An 18,416-nucleotide genomic window follows, 5' to 3' on the forward strand; every position below is an offset into this window, starting at 1 on the left:
TCGCCCCTCCCCTCACTCTCCCTTTCCCCGGCGCAGCTCGGCGCGCATGCGACTTGGCCCGTTAGGCGGCGCGGGGCCGCGGAGCCGCGGAGGGGATCCCGGGCGCCCTCGGGCCGTGCGTCTGCGCCGTCGGCGGAGGGAAACCGGGAGCTCCCCGGCGCCCACTTCCTCGCGCTCAGTACTGGAAAGCCGGGGGGGCGGGGCGGGGCGGGGCCGGGCGGAGGGGGAGGCGGGCGGGGGGCGGCCTTGGGTCCCGGCGGCTTGGCCTGCGGGGAGCGCGGCGGCGGCGGGAGGGCGTCTCGTAGCCAGCGCACCAGGGGAGATTTTATTTTTTTCCCCCGGGTGTTGGCTGGCGGGGGGCTTCCCCCCCCCCCTCATTCCCCGGCGGCATCCCCCTTGTTTGCTCTCTCGGGGCGGGGAGAGCTGGTTGGCGAAGGTGGATGCGCATCCCGGGCGCGGCGCGGGTCGCCCCACGGGTGCGCGGGCCTGCGGACAGCGGATGTGGCCCCGGGGCCGGGGCGCGGGGTGGCGGGGGGTCGGGGGGTCGGGAGGTCAGCGTGTGTCCCCCGGGGCTCCGCGCCTGGTGGTGGAGGCCTGGTGACCGCCCGGCGAAGGGTAGGGGGAGGAAGCATGGGCGGACGCCAGGGACCAGATTTGCAAGGCTTCCCTTTCTAGAAAAACGTGAGAATACTTCCTACCTACCTTAGGGGAAATTACTTCCCTTGATGCTTAAACACACACTCGGTCCACGTGGGAAAGCACGTCTCGGTAGCTGTAGATGATTGGAAAAGACGTCTGCGCAGTCCTCGTTTCTAGCCGTTCTCATGTTTTAAGTGAACGTCCTTTGGATTTGGCATAGAAGCCACTTTTCTTGTTTCAGAAAAAAAGTACACAACCCTTTCAGCTATAAACTGCGCCTTTCAAGGTGACATTCACCCCAGTAAGCATTTGAAATTCTCGCTGTATGCCCAGAGGAGAAAACATCGTAATTAAGGAACTTAGCCCTCATCCCTCATCTGAGCATTTTTCTTGTCAAGAGTGGGAAAAGAAGGATTTATTGACCTACTCCATTATATAGCAGAAGGGAATTTTAGTAGATATTTTCGTCTGTTCAGCGTTCATTCCCTAATTCTGATCATTTCTTTTGGGGAACTATTCACTCAGTCCGCGGGGCTGGGGTAGGTAGGACTCCACAGGGACAGCATATTTGAGTTAATCCTCTGCCTTAGGCTGGGGTTACCAGGAAGGGTGCTCTCTGCCAATGGACTTAAATCTGGGAAAATGAAGGCCTGAAGCCATCCTTCCACTTAGGGATTATTCTGAGAAAGAAGACAACATGGAAAAAAAGCAGATCGAAAGATGGAGATGCGGCCTGGAAATACGTTTGATGCCCAGAATTCAATGTGGACTAAATAACTGGAAATTTCAGTTAAATTAGTTCTTTCATATTTGTGTTTTATTGCTTAAACTAGTGAGAAGTTTTCTGTCACTTGCTGTCCTGAATCCTAAGGGATGCTGGTAGCAGGAGAGGAAGCAAAGTTAATACCAGTAAGGTAGGTTGCAGCCAAACCAGAGGGTTTGAGTGCTTCACCTTATGACACGGATGTTTATAATCTTTTCTAGAGAAAGTGATCCTCCTCAGTTCTACATCATCTAGAGTTCATATCTTCAAAAATACCTTTGCCCCTTTTAATGGTTCCATTGTCCTCTTAGTTGCTACTATCAACTCATGTTCATCTTTGACTCCTTCCTCTCTCTTTCTGTATTTAATCATTTACCAAGACCTGTTGATAATCCTCTGTTTTTCTGCTCAGCCACTTCTTGAACATTTCCCACAATTCAGTTCACATTTTATCTGTTCTAAGAAAGCTATCAGATGTTTCTTTTTTTTTTAATTTTTTTTATTTTTATTTATTTATGATAGTCACAGAGAGAAAGAGAGAGGCAGAGACACAGGCAGAAGGAGAAGCAGGCTCCATGCACCGGGAGCCCGACATGGGATTCGATCCAGGGTCTCCAGGATCGCGCCCTGGGCCAAAGGCAGGCGCTAAACCGTTGTGCCACCCAGGGATCCCCCTATCAGATGTTTCTAATAACTCTTCCAACTTCCCAATTCTTTTCCCTAAAACATTTTGCCTCATAGTTTCACAGATTTAGGGCTCCAGCCTAAACACAATTTATATATATGATTTAAATATTCTGTTAATTCCTCCTCATACACTATACTGTTTTATTTCCAACTGATTCCCCTAGTTGATATCTTGATAGAGACAATACAGCTGAGTTAAGTGTACAAAGTCAGAAACTAAACTGCCTGTTTAAAATCCCACCACTTAATATCTGCATGACTTTGAGCAAGTTATTTCCCTGTTCTTCAGTTTTCTCATCTATAAAATGAGGATAATAGAAAACCTGTCTCGTGGGATAATTGAGATATAGAGATACAGATCTATATAGATATATAGTTGTAGTTACGTATGTGTGTGTGTAATAATACCTGGTACATAAGAGATCTCTCTTGACTAGTATTTTTTTTTAAGTAGGTTCCACACCCAATATGGGGCTCCAACTTATGACTCTGAGATCGAGTCACATGCTCCAACCACTCAGCCAGCCAGGCACCCCTAAGTGTTGGTTATTATTAATGATATCTCCTTTTGTGTAATACTTAACGTCTCTTGCTCAAATTCTTCCCTTAGTTCTTGGGTCCCATCAGTTACAAAGTCCTGTCTGTCCTTTCATAATACCTCTCTCATCCAGCCATTCATTGGCATTACTAGTTTCACTACTATAGTTTAAAGTGAATTGGAACATAGGAAATCTAAGATATGTGTAATAGGGAATATAAGGACAGTTTGTGGGGATTTTTTGTTATTAGAAATCTCCATGGTTTAGCTAATTACTAATACTGTTTCTAGAACCTTTAAAATAGAGGGAAGTACAATAATATGAGTGGTATTACGGACTTTGGAGTCAAAGGTCTGGGCTTAAATCCTGAGTAATACTAAACTAAGAGATGCTGAACAAGTTAATTTTCCGAGCTTCAGAGCACTTATCTGTAAAGATAGAGGAATCTCAGAATTAGGATGATCAAATGTAACTTATAAAGTGCTACATAAAGGTTGAGTAGTAAGGATGGTGGTTTTAGATGTTTACAATTTGTTGTTGGGCCCCTAGGAATGGTTGAAACAACTTCAAAATTTGTACTCCAGCCTACACCTCTCCTTTGGGCTCCATACACATATGTCCAATTGTCTCCTCTTGGGTATCTCAAATGCCCTTTCAATCTATTCTTTAAAGAGCAGCATGAATATTCTTTTGGAAATATGAATGAAATCATGTTCCTACTTGAAAACCTTTGCTTCCCATTTCATGCAAATTCCTAATCACAATCATTATCCCCTGTTTGATCTAGCCCTTGCTACCTCTCCCACCTCATGTTCTCCATTTTCTCCTTTTCCCATAACACTCCCACATAGAAACTTGCCTCAGTTCCTTGCTAATCTATCTCTGTTCTCTGGCTTTGGCACATACCAAAGGTGTCCTTCCTGGATCACCCTCCTACCTTTTCTCATGGCTGTCTCCTCAGTCCTCATGTCTCAAAATTCTACCTACCTCATTTTTAAGTAAAGGTTTCTCCTACCTCTCAGCTACATCCCCACCCCCTGGGACTCACGGTTACTATTTTGCCCACTGTTTCCTCCATAATACCACGTTTAAGTTACATGTATATTTGTTTGATATTTGTTTTCTTATTTATTAACTAACATCCTCACCAGCATGTGGTAAACTCCAAGAGGCAAGAACTATGTTTTGTCCACCACTGAATTTGCAGTATGTGTTTCAGTGCCTGAGGTGAATGAATGAATGGATGAATGAATACATGAGATAAAAGGTAAAACATGCTAAAAAGAAGATTTTTAGGATTATCTTTATATCCTAGATGATGAATGCAGGCAGCAGATTATAATCCTGTCAAGCATTAGCCTTAGTAGTGTGTTTTAAAGTACAAAAGGGAGACAACCTGAAATCAAATAGTGAAATATGATCACTCTTAATAACCAAGAATGTAGAGGAAAAGTTAAAGAATGCACTGAAGATGTATTTAAGGGGTTTGATACCAAGTGCTGCTCAATCACCTAAGGATCTCATTAAAACAAAAATTCCAATTCAGTTAGTCTGGGATGGGTCTTGAGATTCTGATTTCTAACTAGCCTCTGGGAGTGCTGCAAATTCCAGGACTACGCTTTGACAAATAAGGCACTGTCAAGCAGGGAAGGGAATTGCATGGTTGGCAGCAAGGAATAGAGAAAAATATTAGGTTGAGATATATGAAATCATCCCTTTTTTGTAGGTCAAAAACAATTGAATATTGGCAACTTCAAAAAAAAGAATTTTAAACTTATATCCCATTAAATAAAAATCACTCAATAAAACAGAAAACAAATATTAATTTCTCAGCATTCTGACAAGTATTTATACCCTACTCTCACTATAAGTGAGAATGTATAAATGAAATAGCATATGGAAGTAGAACTGACCTGCAATGGCAGGCACAAACTTGCCAGAATAATGTGTATTGGGGGGAAGTCCGCATGGACACGTAATTTGAAAAAGACCAACTGGAATCACAACCAGCCTAATTATGATATGCTATAATTTTGTGATTTTTATAAATATTAGTCTTCGTTAACTGTTCTTGTGAATAAAAACTTACTGCCACCTGGTGGATCTGAGTTAAGAGTTAGAAGGGAAATACATATCTTTTCATTCAGGTAGCTTAAATACTATTAATACTTCCTCTGTTAATTTTAACTTGAAAAATAGACAAATATGTATTTACTTTAAAAAAAGATTACACTTGGAACTTTTTGCATTTGGTTTTAACTGGAGATGCAATAATGTTACTTATGTACATTACATGGTATTAAAGTTATATTTTAACTTTATAATATGGCTTTTCATTTCCACAACTTTTATTGTAGCTAGAAACATGTCCATCCATTTGTTAAAGAGAATTTCAGGAGTTGAACCGGTATAGATTATTATTTCTCTTATGTATGCATAATGCTATTTAAAAAAAATCTGTGCAACTCGATTTTCCATCCTTTCATCCCAAGATGTAGGTTTTCTTTCTTTTTTTTTTTTTTTTTAAGATGTAGGTTTTCAAAAGCCCTTAGCCATCTCAGAAGAAAGACATCTTCCTAATCCTTTGCCAAGTTAGATCATTTGATTTTTACCTTACCTGTTACCATATTCAAATCTGTATTTAACCTGCCTCCCACTTCCTCGTTGTCCAAAGCCTCTGATTCCTATTCCCCCATCCAACCCCCGACAAGAACAGCAGTCTTTTCTTGACTCCACGTCAAATGTCTCAATTCTCGCCAATTTACTGTTGTAATTTAATCATTTAAACTTAGTATGGATTCTCACAAATCAGTGAATATCCACAATCCGAATGATAATGAGTCATCATGTATATACAAACAAAGTAGAAGAATAAAACCTGTTACTGAACTATTTCATGCTGGATTTACCATCTTTAAGAGTGCTGCTCATTACTAAGCTAAGATAAAACAGCCTGTGGGTCTTCTGCAGTGTCCTAATATTGTATACTTTTTCATGATGATGTCTTCTGTGATTAGTATTAAAACATGGGGAAGCCTTATAATATATTTGTCTCACTTCTCCTAATTTCGAAACTTTACATGTCATACACTTCTGATTCTATAGTCATCAGTGAGAGTACTTAGTAATTTTCTGCTTTATAACAAAACTATTAAAAACAATGAGTACAGATGTTTCCTATGTACTTTTCAGAATCCTTAAATTGCGTTTTTCTAATGAGTGGTTAATCTTTTTTGTAACAAGAGATTAAAAAAAAAAAAGCATGGTCATAAATTTAAGTATTTTCACTCAAGGCCCCTAAATAATAGGGGCCTTGAGTGAAATAAAAAATAATAAAAAATAATAATTTAAAAAAAAATCTATCGATATAGGGGTGGCTCAGTCAGTAGAGCATGTGACTCAATCTCAGGATCATGAGTTCAAACCCCATGTTGGGTGTAGAGCCTACTTAAAAAATAATGATAATAAAAATATCTATTGATGTAACTGAAGTGAAATTTCATGGTCATCTTTCATTATTTTCATTCATAGGCCTCTTTGGGAGTAAGCAACACAGAGGACTTGTAATATTTTGTGCTTTTATCCAACATGAGTCAAAAAAGGATAAACCACAGAAAAATATTAAGGGCTCAATACAAATTCTGGCTTTGTTGGAGGCAATAAATATTCTGAAATACCTGAAAGTTTTTGAAATGATGTATAACTATACTTCTAATATAAAAACGAAAATCTAAAAATTTTCTGATCTCTGATTATTATAAAGAATGACAAAACATTCAGTATATAAATACTTTGAAGCTATTTATTAAATATTTCTATTTGGTATCATCATTATCACTGTTTGAACTATTAGTGTCATCATAAATAGAAGTGTTTCTAATTGAAGATACCATCACATCTACAATGCTTTTTTTGGGGTTTTCTTCTAAATCAGTCTGTATTGCTCCAACTTCTGCTAGTTTCCACTCAAGTTCTGCAATACAAAATACACATTGGATACAGCAAAGTTATACTTAAAGGGAGAAATTATGGCTAAAATGTTTATTTTAAATTGACTGAAAATAAGTGTCTTAAAAGTTCAAATGAAGCAGCTAGAAAAAAAATAAAGTAAATCCAGGAAAAGCTGAAAGAGAAATATAATGAAGAAAAGATTTAGCAAAAGTAGGAAAACAAAATCAGTTTAGGTGACCAATAAAATCAAAAGGTTGTTCTTTGAAGAAACTAATAGATATACCTCAGGCAAAAAAGATCACAAAAGGAAAAAATTAAAAAAAAATCACAAAAGGAAAGAAATCAATTCATATAAACAACTTAAATGGAGCATAGCCAAGGTAGATTCTAATATGGCTATGAGACTATGAAAAACTTATGCTGAGACATTTGAAAACTTTAATGGGAAAATTTTAACAAACATATAAATCACCAAAATATACCCGAGGGAGAAACCAAAAGAATTGAACTGATAATCAAAATTCCAATTGAACTGATAACGAAATATTCCAATCCCTACAAATTCATCATTTTGTTAAATTTATTCCTAAGTGTAGTATAGATGAACAGAACATTTATGAGGCAAATTACAAAACACACGTTTGAGGAAAATTATAAAATATGTTACAAAATGTAATCTATAGGGATGCCTGGGTGGCTTAGAGGTTGGGTGTCTGCCTTCAACTCAGGGTGTGATCCGGGAATCCTGGATCGAGGCCTACATGGGGTTCCCTGCATGGAGCCTGCTTCTCCCTCTGCCCATGTCTCTGCTCTCTGTGTGTCTCTCATGAAGAAACAAATAACATCTTTTAAAAAAATGTAATCTATACATCTATGAGGAAAATCACAAAATACATAAAAGACCAAGTTAAATGATGAGATACAGCTCATTCATGGATAGGAACATCCACTGTTATTGCATATCAAGTCTCCAACAATTCCTCTATAAAAATGACTAATAACTGGATTTTTCATATAAGTCGACTAATTCCAACATTTATGTGAAATGTTGGAAAAGATTTGCCCTACTGAAGACTACTAGCTTGTTATAAAGCTATAGGAATAAACATTGATTCAGGGATAGACAATAGAAATTTCAAAAATAAATTGAAGCAGTTTTGGAACCATGAAAAATGACATTAGGAAACATTAAAAATCAGTGGGGAAAATACCTCACATACATTAGGATTGTTACTACAACACACACGCATATATACACAGAAAACAAATATTGATGAGGATGTGGAGAAATTGGAATTCCTGTGCACTGTTGATGGAAGCATAAAATGGGGCAGCTACTATGCAAAACAGAATGCTGTCTCTCAAAAACTTAAAATAGAATTACTATATGATCCAGCAATTCTACTTCCAAATATATGCCCAAAAGAATTGAAAACTGGGACTAGAACAGATTATTTGTACATCTATGTTCATAGCATCATGATTCACAAAAGCCAAAAGGTAGAAGCAACCCAAGTGTCCATGGACAGATGAATGGATACACAAAATATGGCCTAAACATAAAAAGGAATATTATTCAGCCTTAAAAAGGAAGGAGATTCCGACAAATGCCATAAAATGAATGAACCTTGAGGACATTATGCCAAATGAAATAAGCCAGTCACAAAAGGACAAATACTGTATGATTCATTCATATGAGATATTGAAAGTAGTCAATTCATGGAGTCAGAAAGTAGAATGGTAGTTACCAAGACCGGAGGAGGAGAAGGGAATAGGGAGCTATTGTTCAGTAGATATAGAGTGCAGTTATGTAAGATGAAAGAGTTCTAGAGATGGATAGTGATGATGGCTGCACAACAGTGTGAATTTACTTAATGCTGCTGAACTGTATACTTAAAAATGGCCAAATAAGTCCTGAGTATGTAATGTACAGCATGTTAACTATGGTTAATAATACTGTATTATATATTTTTAAATGATTAAGATGGTAAATTTCATGTTATGTGTATTTTACAACAATTTAAAAAATTGTTTATACCAAAAATACCCAAAAAACCCACAAAAAACATGGACCAGATAACACAATATTCATGATCATGATTGCCTGCTGAGAGATAGGAAGGGGAATGGGACTAGGAAGAAAATATAGGTAACTTTAACTATATCTGTAATGTTTATTTGAACAACAAACAAATAGCTCAAGCAAACATGAAGAAATGTTCACATTTGTTATTTTCGACAGTAATCGATTACATAAATGTTTGCTATATTATTATTTGTACTCTTGCGTATTAATTTGTTTAATTAAAAGGATGAGGCTCAATGGCTTTAACATGGTGTGAGAAAAAGATTTTAATAATATAGATTAAAGCAGTTCCAAGAAATGACTAGATATGGCCTTGGAAGGAGGTCAGGAAATAAAAATTACTAAAGAAATTAAAATTATAAAGTGCTGTGCTACATACTGTGAAAAAGAAAATAAAGGGAATTAATTAACTGATAAAATCAGATAGTATGTGGATAAGTGAAAAATAAATTTTATAGAGAAAATATGCTACAGAAATTTAGGAGAGAAGAGGAAGATTATGAATTGGTCCAAAGTCACGTAATTAGAGAAATGGAAACCTAGGAGAACCACAAAGGAACAGGATATGGAGGAACAATAAAGAATGGTAGGGTATTTAGGGTCCAGGGCATGAGTATGAGACCAAGAATAAAGGCACAAATGAGTAAGATGTCTCTGCAGTAATACAGTTGGATCGGTAGGCTGAAATTCTTAAGCAGAAGATTCTGTATTTTTAACTTATTTGACCACAAGGAACCTTTAAGGATTTAAGCAAGTAGATGTTGTAAGAAGCATATTACTATAGGAAAATTAATCGGGAGGCCTACAAGAAGAGATTAGAAGGGAGGGAAAATACCTTATGTTTTATGGAGATAAACTTTCACGATATTTGTAAATTTTTGGAAGTTTTCACCTGTTTAATAAACATTTTTAAAATAGTATTATTACCTTCTAGCTTGAGATTTATCCCTCCACATTCTATAATTCCAATGAATTTGCCTTCTATCTGACCGTTTTTATAAACAAAAATTGTTGGTAGACAATTGTCATGGTAGTGTTGAATACAGCTGTTCACGATGGCTTTAACAAACTTAGTTTCCGGAAACTTTCTTGCTAGGAGACTAAGATGCTGGTTAACCAACAAACACATTGGGATGCTAAAAAGAGAAACAGTACACAACATCTTTAAAAACACACTACTTCTCTCTAATGAACTAAGTGAAATATCTACATGACAAAAATACATCTTTAGATATTCTTTTTTTAATTAATTAATGGGGGGGCTAAGTAGGGGGAGGGGCAGAGAAAGAGCATCTTCAAGCCAACTCCCAGCTGAGCACAGAGCCCTATCCCAGGACCCATGAGACCAAGACCTGGGTAGAAACCAAGAGTCAGTACTTAACCTACTAAGCCACCCAGGTTCACCTCTTTGGATATTCTTTTAATATAACAGCATATAAACTCTTATCTTCTCTTTTTACTTTTAGTAATGATAAACTGCAGAGCCCTACCATATTTATTGTAAACACAATTATAGCCTGGGAGTGAAGCTTGCTACCATGGGAATTTGATGCATAACTAAGGCTAACCACATCTGACTTAGCATCAATTTAATCAAGTTAGTTCCTAGTTTACAGGACTAAGGGAAAACAAAACAAGACAGGACACTTCTAGGGAATCCTTAGTAGTTCTGAGTTGAAACAAAGGATTCCAACTCTTTTCACCACCTTGGGCTTATTTTTACATGAGATTATGACATCCAAAGTGTCTTATCTCAAATTTCTTTCTTTTTTTTAATCTAAAATTTCCTTGAATTTCTTGACCTCATCCACACTTTTCTTTGACATCCCACTCCATGAAGCATCCTATTTCCCATTATCTAGAACTATTCGCTATCAGATCTTTAAGGGGCACCTGGTTGGCTCAGTTGGAAGAACATGCAACTCTTGATCTTGGGATCATGAATTCAAACCTCATGTTGGGTAGAGAGATTAATAAATTTTTTAAAAATTGATTGGAAGTGTGACCAGAACCTGCAATTCTTCCTGCTATCATTTGACTCCCAATATACCCACTCTTCAATTAGTCCCTTTTCTCTCTCACTCATTCACAGTCTTATCAAACTGTTTCAGAGCCAATCCTTTACTTTATCCCATACACATTTCCCATGGGACCTTTCTCTGCTTGTTATTTTGCTCTCCCTCTTGTTTCCTCCACTTTCTATAAATATACTTAAGTTACTAAATTTTTAAGAGTTACTTACAACTCTATGTCTCCTTCAAATAACCACTCTCTCTTGTTCATAGCCCCAAAAGAAAGGAAAATAATAATCTCTATGTTCTGTTCACTTCCTTTCTTGAAAGGTTTTCCCTTTTATTGGCTTTTGTGATAACACTTTTTTCCCCAGGGGAAAAAAAAAAAAAAAGGTGGTTTTATTAAAGCACGGGGATAGGACCCGTGGGCAAGAAGAGCTGCTGTGATAACACTTTCTATTAATTTCCTTTTTACTTCTTTGACTTCCTTCTTCTGTCTATGACTCAAATGTGGATGTTCTTTGTGATTGTGTCCTGGACTCTCTTATACTGGACACATTTCACTGTGCCATCTTATCCATTCTGATATAAACACTGATGAACTAAAAAAACAAAACAAAACAAAACAAAAAACACTGATGAACTTCATGTCCCCACCTCCCTTAAAGAAAAAAAAGTATATATGTATATATTATACATTTCTTCTGTATTTTCTTAGTTTGGCACAGAGGCCAGAAATCTCCCTTTTCTCTACATCTAATCGGTAATCAAATCATGTTGCTCCTACTTCCTTATCTCATACCTAACTAACCTCTCCTCTTTTTCTCCATTATCTTACTCCTTTCCTTTCTCAACTGAGCTCCATCAGATTGTCCTAAATGACCTGTTTCCAGTCTTAGTTTCCCAAATTCATCCTTGACCCTTGCTGACAAAGGGAGCTCAGCATGAAAATCTCACCATGTAACAACTGCCCTGCTCTCAAGCTTAAAGTCCCTCCCTAAGTGGCTTTTCACAGTCTTTGGGATAAAGTCTGGGCTCCTCTGTGTAGCTTTCAAGGTTCTCTGTGGTCTCTTTGTCTGCTACCACATTACTTAAAGCAAGATGCTGTCTTATTTCTGTAATCTTTCTTTAAGCTGTACACTCTAACACATCCCACCTCATCCTGTCTACTTCCTCTTTGGGGAATCTTATTTTTTGAGGCCAAGACCAGGAATTACATACTCTGTAGAAAGTTCCAGACTTCCTTCCTCCAAGGATAAAACGGACTACCCCTTCTTCAGGACTATATAAAATTCAACTCTAGCACCTAAAAGACTGTATTGTTATGTTTAATCTATAGCAGAAAGGGTCTCTCTCTGCTATAGTGATGGCTTTGTATCTCCACCATCTACAAAATCTTCAGAAATCCTCTTAATACTAGATGATGTTATATATCAATTTATGGTGGAAGAAACTAAGAAAAACTAATTAAATGCATTATACGTTTAACTTACATTTCAAAATATAGAATGCCATTTATTTTGATAACTACAACCTGCTACAAATCTAGAGTCTGTTTTATTTTAGTGGGTGACCTATTGTAATATTAGAAAAGCATGAGCCACCTAACATAAATATCAATTTTCCACACAAAGCAACAATGTAAATTGCCTTTGTAAGTTTCAGTTTTCCTCAAATAGGTAAAATGAATCCACTAATACCTAATTTAATGGAATTGCATCATTACTGTCAGAAGGAGAGCTAGATCAGTGGTAATGACAGACACTTATGGGGTAGATGGGGTGAATGGCAGGTAGGTGGACATTGGTGGTGATAGTGAAAAGTGTAGAGTTAAGAGAGTGTGGTGTAACAGATTATGTGCAGGGAGAAGATAGTTTGCCTGAAAACAATTTTGACAGCAAGCGGTAAGGGAACACATTTAGTAAGGGGCTCAGGGGCCAGAATATACCCCCAGAAGAACTGTAAACTGTAAGGGAGACCTCTGACATCGAACATGAGATAAGGGCCTAGTTATGGTATTCGAGGTTCAAAATATGCATTTGGCATAAGAATGATGTAGAAGCCAAAATTGGAATTTGGGCCCAGGGGTAAGATTGAATAAAATCAGAATCAAGGCTGACCTGAAGCTCAGCCACTAAGTTCACTGGCCCAGGATGATTAGATCCCCCTAGGGGACACTCGGCAAGCTGAGCCTTCACTTGGATAAAGAGTCAGCCCAGTTCTAGAATTTTAATGGCAAAAAGACATTAAAATTACAGAACAGAGGAACCTAGTTCAAGAACAGACTCTTGGAGCATCTGGCTCAGTCAGTTAAGTGTCTGCCTGTGGCTCAGGTCATGATCCCAGGGTCCTGGGATGGAGCTCCGCATCAGGCTTCCTGCACAGTGGGAAGTCTGCTTCTCCCTCTCCATTTCCCACTGCTTGGGCTCTTTCTCTCTCTTTCTCTCAGATAAATAAACAAAATCTTTTAAAACGTATTCCTATACATTTATAGAAGGCAGCTAAACATACAAATGTGTTTAACAGGGATCCCTGGGTGGTGCAGCGGTTTAGCGCCTGCCTTTGGCCCAGGGCGCAATCCTGGAGACCCGGGATCGAATCCCACATCGGGCTCCCGGTGGGAGGCATGGAGCCTGCTTCTCCCTCTGCCTGTGTCTCTGCCTCTCTCTCTCTCTCTGTGACTATCATAAATAAATAAAAATTAAAAAAAAACAAAACCAAATGTGTTTAATAGTTATACTCCATTTTGCAATATGAAAAGTTATGAGTCAACCCATTATTAAAAACTAGGCTTTTCTAAGGACCATTGTCACACAAATAATTATTTTCCGTTTTACAAATTTGATTACAGATTAGTTTTCTTCAACTGGGTGTTTTAAGGCAGCCCGAGTGGCTCAGCAGTTTAGCATCGCCTTCAGCCCAGGGCATAATCCTGGAGACCCAGGATCGAGTCCCACATCGGGCTCCCTGCATGGAGCCTGCTTCTCCCTCTGCCTGTGTCTCTGCCTCTCTCTCTGTGTGTGTGTGTCTCTCATGAATAAATAAATAAAATCTTAAAAAAAAACCCACAAATGGGCGTTTTATACCAATACATGAATACATTTTCCTAATGTCAAGAAAATGATTATTGCATATAATTATCTTAGATTGGTTGCCTCTCAAAATATCTTCTGAGAAGGTCACAAATACTTAAAATATTATTTAAAAAGATATTTATTCCTTGAGTCCATCAAAGGAAATGAAAAAGCCTGGCTGAAACTATAACACATTCAATCTCTCTCATGAATTTTTGAAAATTATTTGTCAAATCTAATAATTCTTCTAGAATTAAAGTAAGTAATTTTATGCTCTGGTAGGGCACTCAGATCCAACATTTATTCTGCTAATCATACTGAGTCCCAGAAAAGATATTCAGTGAACCACTTTAGTACATAACATTTCTCACACACGGATTCCATTATTGTAAACGTCAGTGTCTCTCATACTTCTTTGTGAGAAACCAAATCAGCAGCATTTACAGATTGGTTTCACCAGATAAGTGGTAAAGGAAAAATGGGAAGCAATTCTTTTTAAGGCTTTAAGCTACTCAAAAAATAATTACCAAGCATTTTAGTAACAATAACAGTAATGTCTTCTTTTACAGGACATGGTGTCCTCTCAAACTTTGTGTGAGGAATTGATGAGCTGGTAAACAGCAGGGCTCTAATTTGCATAAATTGCTCTGTACAGAGTTTCTGTGAGCACCTGGAGAGAGAAGACATTTTTTCTTCAGAGAATGAGATGAAGACGATGAGGGCCCCCGGGATGGCCTTTGTTCCTGGACTGGCTTAGAGCCCGGGCAGCGTAGCTGGGACCTAATGCTAGAGAGATTTGTGAAACTGTGGGAGCTTGCAGTGTCTCTGGGGCTTGGACTTGGGGGAATGTCCACTCAACCCAATTGTCATATACCAGGCAGGTAAGGCCTGGGGACATTTGGGTTATACTTAGTACAAGTAGGCACTATAAATTAACTGTTTGGGGAGCATAGGAGAGTACCAGGGAATTGTTCTCTTAAAAGAGACTTAAGAGACATGATATATCCAAATGCACTGCGTGACCCTTGACTGGCTCCTTCACCAATTATTAAGTTTGGAATTATTACTAATTTTGTTAGGTGAGGAAACAGTATTGTGGTTATATAAAAAATACCCTTATATTTTGAAGATGTGGGCCAAAGTACTTACTTTATAGAGCTTTATGCTGTGTGTAATTTACTTTGAAATGATTCTGCAAATATATACACATTTATGTATCTACAAATGAAAACATAACATGGAGCCCCTGGGTGGCTCAGTCAGTTAAGCATCTGCCTTTGGCTTAGGTCATGATCCCAGGGTCCTGGGATGGAGCCCCCTGTCAGGCTCTCTGCTCAGTGGGAAGTCTGCTTCTCCCTCTTCCTCTCCCTCTCCTTTTGTGTTCTCTCTCTTCCAAATAAATAAATAAATCTTAAAAAAAAAAAAAAACCCAAAACATAAAAATGGCAAAATGTTCATTGTTGAAACTACCTGGCTGGCATTTAGAGTGTTCATTTTTATTATTCTTTCTACTTTTCTGTATGTTTGAAATTTTTTTGTAAGTTAAAAAAAATTAACTGCCAAAGAGTGTTATTTTTCAATTTTCTTTTTAAAGTTTATTTATTTATTTAAGTAATCTCTATATTCAACATGGGGCTCAAACTCACAACCCTGAGATCAAGAGTTGAATGCTCTTCTGACTGAGCCAGCCAGTCAATCTGGAATTTTCTGGTTAGTTCCAAATAAGGTAATCTGTCACATGGGCTCTCCATTCCCCAGAGGAAGATGAGGTGATAGGATCCATCTAATAAGAAACACCCCCCCACCCACCCCTGTCATTCCCCCTAAAAGAAGGTGACCTTGCCTGAAATAATCCTTTCTTTTCTTTTACTAATGACTTCCTGTCTCATCCTCCTTGGTATAAAAACCTCCCATTTTGTACAACTCCTTGGAGCTCCCCTCTACCTGCCAAATAGAATGCTGCCTGATTCATTAATCACTGGATAAAGCCAATTAGATCTTCAAATTTACTTGGTTGATTTCTGTTTTTTGATATATATATCTTGATATATATTTGATATATATATATGTTGTATACATAATATGTCCTTTTCTTCAATAGTCTTTGTTATATGCTTGTAAAATCTCAAAACCAGACATAAGTATCTTAAAACATTAGTATATTAACATTTTACAAAAATACTATGGTAATTACCTTGATCTGTATAAATGAATTACAACTGATACATCTTTTTCTGCGTTTGTGACTTCATTCACATACTGATTTCCAGATATTTCTCTTAATTCCCCAAATTTTTGTTTTTTCCTAAGAGCTTTCCATTCCTGTAACCGCTTTTCTCTAATTAAAAAAATGAAATGAAAAAAAGAAAATTGTCATAGTCTTCAGATCATTCCAATTTATAGTAACAATTTAGGGCAATGAAGGTAATGCTAGTACATATCAAACACTTTCAAGAATGACAATAACTATTAATAGTCTTATAATGCCAATTTCTCTTTTGATAAAAGGCATTTGTGTTACAGGTATTACAAAGAATAAAGAGTTAACTATTGACTTTTAAATTTATTTTTATTTAAGACTAGGTCTTAATCATAGCTATAGGGAGTTTATTTAGACATTGAGCCAACAAATTCTCATACACAGGTTAAAAACTTACTAAGGAAGTAATAATAATAGCTAATATCTATTGAGTGCTTACTATGTTGCCAAGCACTGGAAGTGCATTATATTAACTAATTTAACTTTATGAAGTTAGTACTATTATTATCCTTTTTGCATGCTCTTAACTATCATGCTGAGCTGACCTTCAGTCCAAAGCCTTTGCAAATATATGTAATTACTTGTTATAAATTTATTGCAGGAAGAGAAGTGGTAGAGTGAGAAGAGTGATTACTCTAAGGTCAGACTAAACTGTGTTTAAATGCCAACACCCACTTACGAGCAGCATGATCGCAGGCAAGTATTTAATTTCTCTAAGCTTCAGTTCCCCAAGTGCAAATGGGAATGATATTAATACCTACTTGCATAGGATTGTTGGGGATTAAATGAGATAATACATGTAGATTTCTTTGGATGGTGCCTAGCACACCTTGAGCATTTAATAAATGTTACTTCGTTATTTATCCATAGAGAACATTGAAATTTTGTTAAACAACTCAGAATTTGCATGCTTTTAGTTGTCGAATGCTTGGATTCATGAAGCAAATTCAAATGGTTTCTGATACACTTGCTTTCTTAAAAGTTACTGATCCCTATCTCTAAGTTATCTGGGAGTATGTACTCCTTTCTTTCTCTGTGTATTAGCTATATTTTCTTATTTTCTGCATAATTAAAAAAAATTTTTAAAGTAGTCTCCATACCCAACATGGGGCTCAAACTCACAACCCCAAAATCAAGAATCATGTGCTCTACCAACTGAGCCAGCCAGGCCCTGTTTTCTTATTTTCTGTATTGATGCTCTGGCATCTGGGACCTTGCCAATCCTGGAGAGACTGCTTTGCCCAGGGCTAGGTAATTTCTAAAGATAGCAAATACCCACTGCAGAGAACATTGCTTAAAAGCAAACCAACCAATCCAGAGCCCAGTTCCTCAACCACCTCCTTTACTGGCCAGAGTCACTAATCCTATTCCCTAACCATTCCTGTGCCAGGAATCAGACAACTGGAGACAGCTCCTACAGTCCAGAGCCTGCCAAAATTATTCAAACTAGCCAATCCTAAATCTGCTCACTCTGTGTAACTTGCCTTTTCCCTGGAAATCACAATGAGGAGTCATGTCCATACTATCACCTCACTTTTTCTGCCTCTTAGCCAACTCTGGTGCTTCCTTCTATGGCCTTGCATTGTAGGGCAAGCCAGCTACTCTTGAGAACTGAATGATAAACTATCTTTGAAATGGCAAATATCTCCTATTCTGTTGGCATAACCATACCTGAATTTAATACAAAATCCTGGGTATATTTTAGAACACCCTGTCCTTACTTCATGTATTAGAAACATGTTAGGTAAAACCACTCACTTTACATAAAAAGTAAACCAAGCAAAATGAAGCCTAGAGGAAATTGCCAAGAATAGGAATCCAAATCAAAGGTTTTTTTCACAAGTTTCAAACTGAAGTCCTTCAATTTTCCCTCTACCGGTCCAGATATCCATAACTTATGGTTACTCCAAAAATCTTTTGGGAGCTCTATTTTGTTTGCAATGAATATTTAGCATCACTATCATTAATTGCTTCAATTTTATCTCACTGGCTATAGCTACCAAAAATGTCAAAAAGTTTTTGTCCCAATGATGGTACCACACCTACTTAATGGTGTGACTGTCAACTATTTCACTTCTTCCTCTACTCCTGCACCTTCTCCTCCTCATTTTTCCTTGTTATTTCAGTGGAAGTGGGCAGGAAGAGTCACAGAAATCTGGTTTGGTTTTGCCATAGAAAGGGACATAGTGTTCAATGGCCTGCAGTCTTCACCTAACATATCTATTAGGATTCAGTCACAAAAACAGAAAGCCCTCCAGCTACTTTTAAATAGCAGGAAGCTTAATCTGGGGGATTAAGTGTTTTACACACTTGATGTAAAGATGAAGACTTTAGGCTGAGTTACCAGGAATGACTCCAAAAACAACCTTGAAAACTGGCCTGCCAAGGAAAGAGCTTTCTCTGCT

The 18,416-nt window shown here is 37.7% G+C and overlaps 1 protein-coding gene and 1 long non-coding RNA gene across 2 annotated transcripts in view; one reads left to right on the forward strand and one right to left on the reverse strand.

Annotated features, from left to right (window-relative positions):
• Positions 1–551: 551 nt before the first annotated feature.
• LOC111098621 lies at positions 552–16,782 on the forward strand. Its single transcript, XR_005369030.1, has 3 exons — positions 552–1,553; positions 14,321–14,632; positions 16,613–16,782. It is a non-coding gene; the product is annotated as an uncharacterized LOC111098621 (long non-coding RNA).
• PDCL2 (phosducin like 2) overlaps positions 6,413–18,416 on the reverse strand; it is a 29,541-nt gene continuing 17,537 nt past the window's right edge. Inside the window, exons 4-6 of the mRNA XM_038556143.1 lie at positions 15,946–16,089; positions 9,593–9,801; positions 6,413–6,601 (exon numbers count right to left, since the gene is read on the reverse strand). Of these exons, the coding sequence (XP_038412071.1) occupies positions 6,444–6,601; positions 9,593–9,801; positions 15,946–16,089 (511 nt within the window). The 3' untranslated portion in view covers positions 6,413–6,443. The remainder of the gene's footprint in view (positions 6,602–9,592; positions 9,802–15,945; positions 16,090–18,416) is intronic.

Source organism: Canis lupus, chromosome 13 (genome assembly GCF_011100685.1).
Source record: "Canis lupus familiaris isolate Mischka breed German Shepherd chromosome 13, alternate assembly UU_Cfam_GSD_1.0, whole genome shotgun sequence".
Taxonomy (NCBI): domain Eukaryota; kingdom Metazoa; phylum Chordata; class Mammalia; order Carnivora; family Canidae; genus Canis; species Canis lupus.